The 14046-nt window shown below is 44.7% G+C and overlaps 1 protein-coding gene across 1 annotated transcript in view; it reads right to left on the bottom strand.

Annotated features, from left to right (window-relative positions):
- LOC137522062 (histone H2A deubiquitinase MYSM1-like) overlaps positions 1-14046 on the bottom strand; it is a 58879-nt gene that overhangs the window by 21120 nt on the left and 23713 nt on the right. The window contains exon 13 of the mRNA XM_068242085.1: positions 2850-3038. Within this exon, the coding sequence (XP_068098186.1) occupies positions 2850-3038 (189 nt within the window). The remainder of the gene's footprint in view (positions 1-2849; positions 3039-14046) is intronic.

The raw sequence follows: 14046 nt of genomic DNA, 5'->3' as shown, positions 1-14046 counted from the left end.
GAAAGCCTTTGTGGCATATTTCAGTGAATTGTCCAAACTAAGTCTATCTCCCATTCCTCTCTCGGGGAGTTGTGCCAGCGCTGTCCCCTGTTCAAATTTGCTGCTTCCAGAAGCCCTCAGAAACACTTGTGTCCTTGAGTACATCCAAAGATAGGCTGCTCCGTAATACGCCAGCGCACTTTTGTGGATGGGCAGTATGGAGCCACCTGTATTCAGAAGCACTCCGGGACATAAGTGCTTCCGGACCTTTCAGGAATCCCCCCCCTTAAAAATCCTGCACTTGCCCCTGGAATCGGCCTATGGTGTATGAGCAGGCAACAGATCTCTCTCTGATTAGATTCCATCAGAGAGAGATCTGTTTCTTGGATGATCTGACCATTAAATCATCAAGCAAGCTCCAGGTTTAATAACAGCAATACAGAGATGTGGCCTCCTTGTCATGGTAAATTTGTTTTACCTCTTAGACTGTGCTCTTGATAGCCTGCGACCATCCGGGAGGGATGCGGCATAGCGGAGGTCACCCTGAAAACACTGAGGGGCCTCAAAGACTACAGGGGCTATGAGAAGCCCCAGGTAATATAATCTTATTTGTCCCAGTTCAGGTGTGCTTAAGGCTAAGTTTCCACTTCTGCAAAAATGGGCCGATTCCTCGGCCAGGAATTCTGTTGGAATTTAGCAGCCTATAGAAGTCTATGCAGAGCATCCGAATTTGTGGCTGATGAAAAATCTGAGGCCCTGCACCATAATTGCACGCCTCACTGTGCCAGAATCGCGTCTCGCAAGGCGCATGCCGCGCACAAGTACAAACAGGCCCTTAAAATAAGACCCTGGGACTCCAGGAAAGTATTATTTAGGAGTAGGACTATTGCTACAATTGTTTAACTCAGTTTATTTTCACATTAGGTTTGCTTCAGTAATGTGCAGGTTCCCCTAGTGCCACAAACAGCTCTGTCCCAATCAGATGCTACAAGACCTCTGAAGCTTTCCTGCTAACCCAATTATCTATCATAGCAATTTGGCGTTTACTAACATCGTCCACATCACTGCCATTTTTTCTGCTTCCATTACATCAATTTATAGAACAGACTGTTCAACTACTGCATAATACAGTCCATCCGTTGACAGATGCCACTGTAACAAAATAGTTAACTACTTTAGGGCCGCGCTAATTGAAATCTGGCTGGCAGGGCGTAATTTCAATACACCGACGCGTGAGATTGACCCCACTTATAGAGCACAATGATGAACTCCACAATATGTTACACATACAGTGACCGGAGCCCTAGCACCGCTAAAACTACGCAGAAATGTTGCTATATATATGAAGTGAATGCACTTAAGGGAGCACCCCAACTTTATTTACAGTACTACAGAGAGCACTTTAGTGTATGAATGCGCAGGCGTGTGCATTTGTGTGATATGAATTCTGGCCAGAATGTATTGCATTAAATTTATAACGCATTGGCAAGCATAAAAAGATGGTTTATGTGGCTGACTTCTATTTGTTGCTTTTAATATGTATGTCTAATTGGTATGGTGTATTTTGCTGAGAGGTTTTGAGTATTTTCTATATGGGAACATGTCTATCACCTATGTATTATTAAATAACGTATTCTTTGCAGACACTTTGGCCTTTAGCTCTTGTTTTTTGATTTAGTCTCTGGTCCTTAAGGGGGCAGGGACTGCTGGTACTTAAGTGGTTAAAGTTATTCACATTACCTGTCATTGGGGTATATTCACAAAAGCGCCCTGCATAGCGCATGTTAAGTTTAATGGCATTTATGGAATTTACATCTATGAAAATTGCATAACTCTGTTTCTACTTTCAACAACTACTAATTGTGTAACAGGCAATGTAACTGATGCATGTAGTGAGTTACGTAATCTCTGTTAATCGCTATGTAAATACCAATAAGCTTTAAAGTGGATTTGAGATGAACTTTTACTCATTGCATAATTGTGCTCCTTTCCTATTGTTTATAGGGCATTCCTCAAGCCAAATACTTTATTTGTTTTGGTTTTAATACTCTAATTCCCTATAAACTAAACAAGCCTCGCCCACAGGTTTAACAGAGAGCCTTGGCACTGTAGCAAGGGCTTCTGGGAGCTCAGTCTGGGCAGGAGGAGGGGGAGGTTACTAGTCAGAGATTTCAGAGGCAGAGGGGAGGAGGGAGGAGGAGAGCAGAGTGAATTTGCCACAGGCAGAGAGCTGGAGATGCTATCAGCTTTGCCTGTGTGTAATGTTTACAAACAACATGGCTGCTGTCATTGTATCACAGGAAGAAATAATCATATTCTGTTGAAGCTGTTTGCAGCTAGATTTGCTGTGTAAACTATCTAAACTTTAGATACGATATATAGACAAGTTACTTGTTCTAGTTAGTTTTTCATCTTGGATCCGCTTTAAGGTGCACTGGCTGAACACGTTAAACAAAGCGGGATAAAACACCGAAGTCTCCATAGAAGTGCTGTTTTGCGTGAAACGGCCGTCAAGCAACCAGTGCCCTGCACCCACCACCCCACTGCTGCCCAACAGGACCTGTATGTGCACCTCCATTGTTTGTTTCTGCCAAGCTCATGCACTTGTAATTGCAGTTCAAGCACATCATTACTACAATAAATCAGCAATCTTTTCCTTATTGCCTCTCCCCATCCTAACAGAATTGAATAAACACAGCATGTAGGAGCAGTGGGAAGAGGCCGTAATGGACGCTACCTGATACGCTCCCCCCGCCCTATAAACTATTGTGAATACACAGTAATACTGTGGCTGGCCAATGTCAATTTTAATATGGTGGAGTCACTCACTAATGACCGTTCTAGATACACGGGGGAAACCAATATCACACCTGATACTTAGCCTGGGTGTCAATATCCCGGATGGATGGATTAGGGTCAAACGCAGGGTGAGAGTGGTACCAGCCAATGATGCTGTAGCCACGGAGCGACAGGGCTTCTGATGCTTGCGTCTGTGAGACGGGGTCCATTTCACACTGCAAGCCGGTACTCAGGCTGTTACAGGGCTCCGCTGCCCAAATCTGCAGAGAGAATGAAGAAAGACACATCAGGAAGAAATTCACCGGCATGGATGAAGGTTCAGGCAAGGTCAGGCTGAATGTATAGATAAAATGAGATTCTTGAGGCCGGGTGCACACATAGCAGAAACGCTAGTGTTGCATAAAACGCTGCGTTTTATGCAGCAATGTTAGTCAATGGGACGCAGAAAAAAAACGCAGAACGCGATTTACAGTATGCGTTTCAAGAACGCTCGTTTTGTTGCATATTATGCAGGAATGCTGCCAAAACGCATATAATGAAAGTCAATGGGAACGCAATGGTATGCGTTTTTCATGCGTTTTATAGGAGTTTTTTTCCATTGTGATGTATTTTCGCTTCCTGTTGTCTTCCTAGTGATTTGCATAAATGGAAATCTGAAAAAGCATACAAAACAAATATGCGTTTTGTATATGCGAACCGCAAACGCATGAAACGCAGGCAAAATGCATGAAAAACGCATCACACATGCACCAAAAACGCACACAACATTAACATAAAACATGACATAAAACACAGCCTTCCACGCTATGTCATATGTGAACCCAGCCTCATGCAGAATAACATCCACTCGTCATGATAAATGCAATCTATTTTTTTCCACTCTGCAGAGTTTGCCCAAACCCATTATAAACCAGATAACGTTACCTAGGGATGGTCAATGAGATGATAATAATTTCATGTTGATGCAACATTATGCAAATTTTGCATGCAAATTTATGCAGCTTGAACATGAAACAATCAAATCCCGCTTAGGTAAAATTCAATTGGTGTATTTTCAAGCTGCATCAATTTGCACACAAAATTTGCATAATTCTGCATCAACTTAAAATTATTTGCATCTCATTGACCATCCCTAAGCATAACTACACTTCCCAGGCGATAAATTCTCAATGCCCTTAAAGCAACCTGTGAGATTTACAAAAGTAAAAATGATATACTTACCTTGGTAGAGGCTTCCTCCTTCTCCTTCCATGCACCTGTACAGAAATGAGGTCGGCTCGCACCTGCACAGTGGCACAGACTGGTTGGCCGAGCTGTTCGGCTTCATGCTATTGTGCAGGCGTGAGCTGTCATGTCTTGCAGACATCTTTCATTAAAATGGGTGCTAATCCATACAGGATTTATCCTGTGTTAGAATGAGGTAGGACAGCGCCACCTATTGACCACTGCATTACATTGTTCTCAGTTAAGTTCAGCCTTTCTGTTACTCCTCCTCCTCTGTGACCTCATGCACCAGACAAGAAGGGAGTAGCCTTCTTGGATTCCATCTTTCTACAAGCAGGAACTGCAAGACTCACTCACGAGAGCCTGGTAACCTTCATGGCTGAAGTCACAGCTATCATCAATGCTAGACCTCTGACTCCAGTTCTTAGTGATCCAGAAGAACCATTTCTTCTCACTCCTGCAACCCTCCTTACCCAAAAGACTGGGAAAGTGAGTCCTCCTCCTGGTGAGTTCAGCACTAAAGACATGTACAAACGTCAATGGAAACAAGTGCAGTGCCTTGCTGACACATTCTGGGACAGATGGAAGAAACAATACATCTCTACTTTGCAACCACGGAACAAGTGGCAGACTGCAAGGCCCAACCTGAAACCCGGAGATGTTGTACTTCTAAAGGACTGCCAATTGCAGAGAAATGAGTGGCCTCTAGGACTTGTCACCAAGACGTTTCCAAGTGAGGACGGAAATGTCCGCAAAGTAGAAGTAAAGGTCTGCAGACAGCAAGAGACCAAGTTGTTTCCCAGACCAGTGTGTGAACTCATTCTCCTATTATCCCCTACTGAATGATGGTGGTATCTGTTGATACCAGACGGGGAGTGTCATGTCTTGCAGACATCTTTCATTAAAATGGGTGCTAATCCATACAGGATTTATCCTGTGTTAGAATGAGGTAGGACAGCGCCACCTATTGACCACTGCATTACATTGTTCTCAGTTAAGTTCAGCCTTTCTGTTACTCCTCCTCCTCTGTGACCTCATGCACCAGACAAGAAGGGAGTAGCCTTCTAGAAGCTGCCATTTTCACATGCTCTCTGCTGAGGAATCTTCTCCGTGCTTCCACTAAAGGCTGCATAGCCGGTAAGGCATTCTTTCTTACTGTTTTCTATGAATCTGCATGACTAGTACTAGCTGTAGACATGTATTGTGTGTTATTTCTGTGTAGGCAGCTAGTTAGTAGTTCAACTGTATAGTGAGGCCTAGTCAGCTATCCATGCAGCCATGTTGCTGTGTGCACTAGTCTATCTACTGTATGCTGATATGTGATATGTTTATATGCAGTTCATGTACTTATTGCATCATTTCTGTTATTTGTTCACAGTTTCACACCAACTTACTTCAGCTCATTAAAGCTACAGATCATACCTGGTCTCAATTTATTGAGTAGTAGGAGGGTGTTTATCTGCCTGCTAAGCTCCATACACGCCCCAGGGGTACACGTGGTAGTGAGGACAGGACAGTGAAACGGCTGCTACCCGCGAGTGGAACCAGACCGGCTAGCTTCCCAGCCAGTGAAACGCTGCTACCCAGTGAGTGGAAAATAAGATACTGACTACAGAGACAGCTATACTACCACGCAGCTACGTGCATATCAGTACGCAGCAGTCTCTACACAGTCAAGATCCTTAACAGCAGCATCATGTCAGAAAGCCAAACTTCTTCTTACAAGACAAGGTCTAAAGTCAGTCGCTCTACAAGATCCTCATCAGTCAGCAATGCGGCCGCCATTGCTCGCGCAGAAGCTGAAGCTGCAAAAGCACGTGCTGCCTTCGCAGAGCAAGAGATGCAGCTAAAGCTGCAACAAGCGACACTTGAAACTGAAAGGGCAAAACAGCAAGCAGCACTAGAGAAGCTCTCAGCACAGAGGGAAGCTGCTGCAGCTATTGCCAAAGCAGAAGCCTTAGAAGCACTCATCCACCCAGACGACGAAAGACACAGCAGGCCAGCCAGCCTTGATCTCGCCCATCAGGATCCCCTGCAGCGCACTTCAGATTATGTCCATCGACATTCCAGAATGATCGACTCTTTCCTGTCAATGGAAGATGCTCAACGGGACCTCATCGACAGATCTCATCAAACTCAATTCACAGCCCAGACAGAAAACCAGAATAAGCCTCCAGCCAGCAAGCCAGAAGTCAATATAGAAAATGAACTGATTTCAGAGCACCTGCCACCACGTCCGGAACTTCAACCGGCACATAACGTTCCAGGAACTTCTCCTTACACGCCAAATAGGTATGAGACATTTCGACCAAAACGAGAGACTACTGACAGGTATGATTACACACCACTTTCTCACTATGGCAACACACCACCATCTTTCCCTGCTCCTGCTCAAACCAGCATGGACATTGTTAAGTTCCTCACACGGCGTGAGCTGGTTGCCAAGGGACTTGTGAAGTTTGATGATCACCCTGAGAGTTATAGGGCCTGGCGGTCCTCCTTTAAGAACACAATTAAAGATGTTGAACTGTCCCCTAGTGAGGAGATGGACCTCTTAGCTAAGTGGCTAGGGACTGCATCTGCTGAGCATGTAAAAAGAATCAGGTCCATTAACATAAGAAACCCAGCAGCTGGACTAAAAATGGTTTGGGACAGACTTGATGAATGTTATGGTTCAGTGGAGGCTATAGAAAACTCTTTGTTTAAAAGGATAGAAGATTTCCCTAAAATAGCTTCCAAAGGCTTGCAGAAACTCAGGGAACTTAGTGACTTGTTAATGGAACTTCAGGTAGCCAAATCTGAAGGTGATCTGTCAGGCCTTGCATATTTTGACACTGCCAGAGGTGTTAACCTCATAGTACAAAAGTTAACCCCTGGCTTACAAAATGAGTGGGTTAAATGTGGTTCTAACTATAAGAAAAAATACCATGTTTCATTTCCTCCATTTTCTGTGTTTGTAGACTTTATACATGATCAGGCTAAGATAAGAAATGATCCTAGTTTTGATTTTGCACTAACATGTACTTCTGTTCCAGGTCTTCCTTCACACAAAGCTTCAGTGGCAGTTCACAAGACTGAACTGTCTTCCCCAGACTCTCCCCACAGGTTTGCTGGCTCCTCCCAGGCAGCAAACAAAGTTAGAGACCCTGGTAAGCAGTGTCCTATACACAGAAGGCCACATTCTCTGCTGAAATGTAGGGGGTTTAGAGAGAAACCCATTGAGGAACGTAAAGCCTTTCTTAGAGAGAATAGCATCTGTTACAAGTGCTGCTCATCCACCACTCACTTTGCCAAGAACTGCAAGTTTAGTGAAAATTGTAAAGAATGTGATAGCACAGATCACAACACAGCACTACATCCTGGACCAGCTCCATGGACTTTACAACATACTCACAGCACAACCGAGCATGGCGGGGAGGAGGGTGACACTCCTACAGTTACATTAGAGGTCACTCCACAGTGCACAGAGGTCTGCAAAGGAGCCACAGGTGGAAGATCCTGCTCCAAAATGTGTCTAGTCCGAGTCTACCCAGCAGAACAAAGGGAGAAAGCAGTAAAAATGTATGCCATCCTAGACGATCAAAGCAATGGGTCTCTAGCCCACCCAACCTTCTTTGATATGTTCAATGTTAAAGGCCCCAGCTCTCCATACTCACTAAGGACTTGTGCAGGAATTGTGGAGACGGCGGGGAGAAGAGCATCTGGCTTCCAGATCGAAGCTATAGATGGAAGCATCTGCTTGCCCTTACCAACTCTAATAGAGTGCAACCAGATTCCTGATCATAGATCTGAAATTCCTACTCCAGATGTCGCATTACATCATGCACACTTGAAGCGTATAGCCCACCTGATCCCAGAACTTGATCCACAGGCTAAGATAATCTTGCTACTCGGGAGGGATATCCTACGAATCCATAAAGTGAGAAAACAAATAGATGGTTCCCATGATGCTCCTTATGCTCAGAAGCTAGACCTAGGATGGGTCATAATAGGTGAGGTCTGCCTAGGGCGTGTGCACAAGCCAGATACAGTTCATAGTATGTTCACAAGCACACTAGCAAGTGGGCGCCCCTCACTTTTCCAACCATGTGTCAACAACTTTCTCATAAAGGAGCTACCATGTGCCTCCCATCTACCTTGTCCCTTCACAGATGTCTCTAGTGACAATGATGCCTGTGACAGTGACCAAGACCACTTAGGATGCAGAGTCTTCCAGAGGTCAAAAGATGATAATCGGGTAGCATTATCTATTGAAGACAAGCAGTTCTTGGAAATAATGGAACGAGACTTTGTGAAGGACAGCACTAACAGTTGGGTTGCACCCCTTCCTTTCAGAACTCAGAGAAGACGCCTACCTAACAACAAAGTACAAGTGCTTAAACGTTTCTCTTCTCTCAGACGTAACTTCCAAAGAAAGCCAGAAATGAGAGAACACTTCTTTTCTTTCATGCAGAAAATATTTGAGAACAATCATGCAGAGATTGCCCCACCCCTTAAAGGTCCTGAAGAATGCTGGTACCTGCCAATTTTTGGAGTATATCATCCAAAGAAGCCAGGTCAGATCAGAGTAGTGTTTGACTCTAGCGCCAAATTTGAAGGCATCTCCCTAAACGATGTGCTGCTGACAGGCCCTGACCTGAATAACAAGCTACTGGGGGTACTTCTCCGTTTCCGCAAGGACACTGTCGCTCTGATTGCCGACATCCAACAGATGTTTCATTGCTTCCTTGTTAAGGAGAAGGATAGAAACTTCCTCAGATTCCTCTGGTTTAAAGACAATGATCCTTCAAAGGACATCATAGAGTATCGCATGAGAGTGCACATCTTTGGGAACAGCCCCTCACCTGCAGTTGCTATATATGGACTCAGACGTTCTGCTCAAGAAGGAGAGAGAGAATATGGGTTGGACACAAGACAGTTTGTAGAAAGAGACTTCTATGTAGATGACTGTTTGAAATCATTACCTTCTAATGACTCTGCAATCAGTCTCCTCAAAAGAGCCCAAGACATGCTTGCCTGCTCCAACTTGAGACTTCACAAGATTGCTTCAAACAGCAAAGAAGTTATGGAAGCCTTCCCTTCTGAAGATCATTCTAATGACCTAAGGGACTTGGATCTGGGGTCAGAAACTTTACCAGTCCAACGTAGCCTTGGACTTCTCTGGGACTTAAAATCTGACACCTTCACCTTTCAAGTTAGCAAGGAAGAAAAACCTTTTACTCGCAGAGGTGTCCTATCTGCAATCAACAGCCTATATGACCCTTTGGGATTTGCGGCTCCTGTCACTATCCAGGGTAAGGCCTTGCTCAGAGATTTAACCCGTGAAACTACTGACTGGGATGTTCCATTGCCTCCTGACAAGAAGAATCTGTGGGTGGAATGGAGAAACTCTCTAGCAGCTCTGTCTAGCCTTAAAGTTGCACGCACATATGCTCCTGTGCCATCTACAGATGTCCAAGATCATACACTTTGTGTATTTTCTGATGCTTCAGTTAAAGCCATATCTGCTGTCGCTTATCTTAGAACCATAGACATTAAAGGACAATGCCACATTGGCTTTGTTATGGGCAAAGCAAAACTTGCACCACAGCCTGAGCACACGATACCCAGACTTGAACTTTGTGCAGCAGTCCTAGCTGTTGAAATGGCTGAGCTAATCACATCTGAGATTGACATTGACCTTAAAAAGGCTGAATTCTACACAGACAGCAAAGTAGTCTTAGGCTACATCAACAACGAGTCCAGACGATTCTATGTTTATGTCAACAACAGGGTGCTGCGGATTAGGAAATCCACCAGTCCAGAACAGTGGCATTATGTGTCCACTGACAACAATCCTGCGGACCACGCTACAAGAGCTGTTGCAGCAAGTCATCTCAAAAATACAACTTGGTTCACAGGTCCTGCATTCTTGTGTAATTCCACTCCAGCAGTTCACCAGAACAACATGTTTGAACTAGTGGATGAAGACTCAGACACTGAGATCCGTCCACAAGTGTCTGCACTTCACACAGTGACACTCTTCAAGTCCTTTGAATCTCATCGCTTCAAGAGATTCTCTACCTGGAAATCACTTGTTAGAGCCATTACCTGTCTAGCTCACATAGCCCGATCTTTTCAAAGAACCAATTCGAATGATGCTAAGAAGTGTAAAGGTTGGCACCACTGTCAAGAGGTATACACCATAGCAGAACTCCAACACTCCAAGAACTTCATCATTCGCACTGTACAGCAGGAAATCTACACCAAAGAGATTGCCTGTATCACTAACAGCAAGTCTATCCCTAAAGACAGCTCTTTAAAGAAACTTGACCCATTCCTTGACAAATACGGTCTCCTGAGAGTAGGAGGTCGTCTTAAGCAAGCAAGTCTAGAGCCTGATGAAAGGAATCCTCTGATAATTCCCGGTCATCATCATGTTACAAGATTGATTGTACAACACTACCACATCCAAGTCAAGCACCAAGGAAGACTGTTTACAGAAGGAGCTTTACATACTGCTGGATTGTGGATAGTTGGGGCAAAGAGATGTGTGAGTAGCATCATCTTCAGTTGCATCACATGCCGTAAACTTCGTGGTATGCTACAAACACAGAAGATGGCTAATCTGCCTGCTGATAGACTCAGTATGGATCCTCCTTTCACCAATGTTGGACTTGACGTATTTGGGCCTTGGTCCGTCACAGCACGTCAAACTAGAGGCGGTCAAGCAAACAGTAAACGCTGGGCAGTCATATTCACCTGTATGACCATCAGAGCTGTTCACATTGAAGTCATTGAATCTATGGATACTTCAAGCTTTATCAACGCCCTTAGACGTTTTATTGCAATCAGAGGTCCTGTGAAGCACATTCGATCTGACAGAGGCACCAATTTCATTGGAGCTGCTAAAGAACTACAGATCTCTTCCAATATTGATGCCAAGGCTGTGGAAAGATACCTGAGTGATCAGGACTGCACTTGGACTTTCAACCCACCTCACTCCTCTCACATGGGTGGAGCTTGGGAAAGGATGATCGGCATAGCCCGAAGAATCTTGGATTCCATCTTTCTACAAGCAGGAACTGCAAGACTCACTCACGAGAGCCTGGTAACCTTCATGGCTGAAGTCACAGCTATCATCAATGCTAGACCTCTGACTCCAGTTCTTAGTGATCCAGAAGAACCATTTCTTCTCACTCCTGCAACCCTCCTTACCCAAAAGACTGGGAAAGTGAGTCCTCCTCCTGGTGAGTTCAGCACTAAAGACATGTACAAACGTCAATGGAAACAAGTGCAGTGCCTTGCTGACACATTCTGGGACAGATGGAAGAAACAATACATCTCTACTTTGCAACCACGGAACAAGTGGCAGACTGCAAGGCCCAACCTGAAACCCGGAGATGTTGTACTTCTAAAGGACTGCCAATTGCAGAGAAATGAGTGGCCTCTAGGACTTGTCACCAAGACGTTTCCAAGTGAGGACGGAAATGTCCGCAAAGTAGAAGTAAAGGTCTGCAGACAGCAAGAGACCAAGTTGTTTCCCAGACCAGTGTGTGAACTCATTCTCCTATTATCCCCTACTGAATGATGGTGGTATCTGTTGATACCAGACGGGGAGTGTCATGTCTTGCAGACATCTTTCATTAAAATGGGTGCTAATCCATACAGGATTTATCCTGTGTTAGAATGAGGTAGGACAGCGCCACCTATTGACCACTGCATTACATTGTTCTCAGTTAAGTTCAGCCTTTCTGTTACTCCTCCTCCTCTGTGACCTCATGCACCAGACAAGAAGGGAGTAGCCTTCTAGAAGCTGCCATTTTCACATGCTCTCTGCTGAGGAATCTTCTCCGTGCTTCCACTAAAGGCTGCATAGCCGGTAAGGCATTCTTTCTTACTGTTTTCTATGAATCTGCATGACTAGTACTAGCTGTAGACATGTATTGTGTGTTATTTCTGTGTAGGCAGCTAGTTAGTAGTTCAACTGTATAGTGAGGCCTAGTCAGCTATCCATGCAGCCATGTTGCTGTGTGCACTAGTCTATCTACTGTATGCTGATATGTGATATGTTTATATGCAGTTCATGTACTTATTGCATCATTTCTGTTATTTGTTCACAGTTTCACACCAACTTACTTCAGCTCATTAAAGCTACAGATCATACCTGGTCTCAATTTATTGAGTAGTAGGAGGGTGTTTATCTGCCTGCTAAGCTCCATACACGCCCCAGGGGTACACGTGGTAGTGAGGACAGGACATGAGCTGTCTGTGCCTGCGCAGTGCGGCCAAGCTCAGTCAGTCAGTCAGCAAAGCTTCGGGCGGAGGACGATAGTGGGGAGAAAGGGGATGAGCGGAAGCCTCTGGATTATCTAAGCTTCCCTTCACTTAGGTAAATTCCCATTTAAGGTGTTTTTTTCACTACATCTACACTTTAAGACTAAAGCCTTGAACACATGCTAGAAGATACATGTCAAACTCCAGCCCATGGGCCAAATCTGGCCCTCAGAGGCATTAAATTTGGCCCTCAAGTGGTTTCTCCACTTTGCATTATGTTTGGCCCACTCTAGATCACCAGTTAAGCTATATTGGAGGTGAAGCCCTAGAACACCAGGAAAGCCATATGGGGGAGGCAGGGGGAAAGCATTAAACACTAGGGAGGCCTCTAGACTCCAGGAAACTGTATAGGGAAGCAAAAAAACTGTACAGGGGAGGGTGGGGGCCTCTAGCCACCAGGAAACTGTACAAGGGGTTGGAGGGGGGCCACTAGACACCAAGGAACTTTATGATGGGAGGAAGGTGGCCAGCAGACATCAAGGTTGGCCCATGCCTAGGTCTCAGTGTACAATTTTGGCCCCACTTTGTATTTGAGTTTGACACCCCTGCGCTAGAGGGTTCTCGACCAAAGCAGCTGGTCGGGTCAGCCTCTGCCCAGAATTTAGCATGTGTGCAGCAGCCCGACATCCCTCAGTGCTTCAGCCAGGATGGACTTGAATGAGTGCTAGCCGAGAGCATTGTTCTCCCACTTGCCCCACCTGCTCTGTGCCGCACTGTGCTGCATGTTTCATAGTCAGCCCTCTTGCAAGGCAACAGAATGCATTGCGAGCCTAGAGGCATCTATACAGCCTCGGCCCCACACCCAAGTGATCCAGTCCCGATACCTGCTGGTTGACATGCCTAGTGCATAAGGCTTCCCCCTCCTCTAGTTGCACCCTTTACATATAATATGACTCCACTCATTATACCTTCTACATACAACTCCTCCCCCTTACTACTTCTGTGGTTACACATAACAAAAACGAAACATTTGTAAAGCGCATTTCTCCCGTAGGACCCAAAGCACATAAGCTTCTCTCACATCAGTACATAGAGATGTGTACAGCGGAAAAAGCTAAAGGGAACACAAGGTGAGAGGGATATGGAGACTACCATATTTATTTCCCTGTAAACAATGCAAGTTGCCTGGCAACCCTGTTGATCTTCTGGCATAAGTGGTGTCTAAGTTAAAACCCTGGAACAAGCATATGGCTAATCCATTGAAACCTGAGTCAGCTGAGTCAGAGTACCTGATCTGCCTGCCTGCAGGGCTGCCAGGCAACTAGCATTGTTTAAAACAAATATGCCTTTATGCAGGGCTGTGGGGTCAGAGTCTGAGTTGAGGAGTCAGAGCAATTTTGGGTACCCGGAGTCAGAGTCGGGACAAAATGCTCTAACTCTGACTCCTAATGAATTTACATTGTAATTAAAATAGAAAATATTATAAAATGTTCTATTTCTCAGATAATAGTCATCATAAATAATTTATATATACAGTAATAGCTGTGCTTAGTTCACAAAAATGAAATTAACCAATCAAAAAATAGTTACTTGTGCTGCTTCAATAAAGCTGTCCCCGTATTGTTTACGTCAGATATACATATCTGATTGTGACTGTATATATGTGTACAGGAATCTCTTATATATACGAAATAACAGCTATGCTGTAAGAACAAGCCTAATGTGTAGCCGTGTCACTAATAGAGATGGTCAATGACATGCAAATAATTCTGCGTTGATGCTGATTTT

The sequence above is a fragment of the Hyperolius riggenbachi genome, chromosome 6 (genome assembly GCF_040937935.1).
Source record: "Hyperolius riggenbachi isolate aHypRig1 chromosome 6, aHypRig1.pri, whole genome shotgun sequence".
In the NCBI taxonomy this organism is placed as follows: Eukaryota; Metazoa; Chordata; class Amphibia; order Anura; family Hyperoliidae; genus Hyperolius; species Hyperolius riggenbachi.
This window is presented reverse-complemented; position numbering and strand designations above follow the sequence as displayed.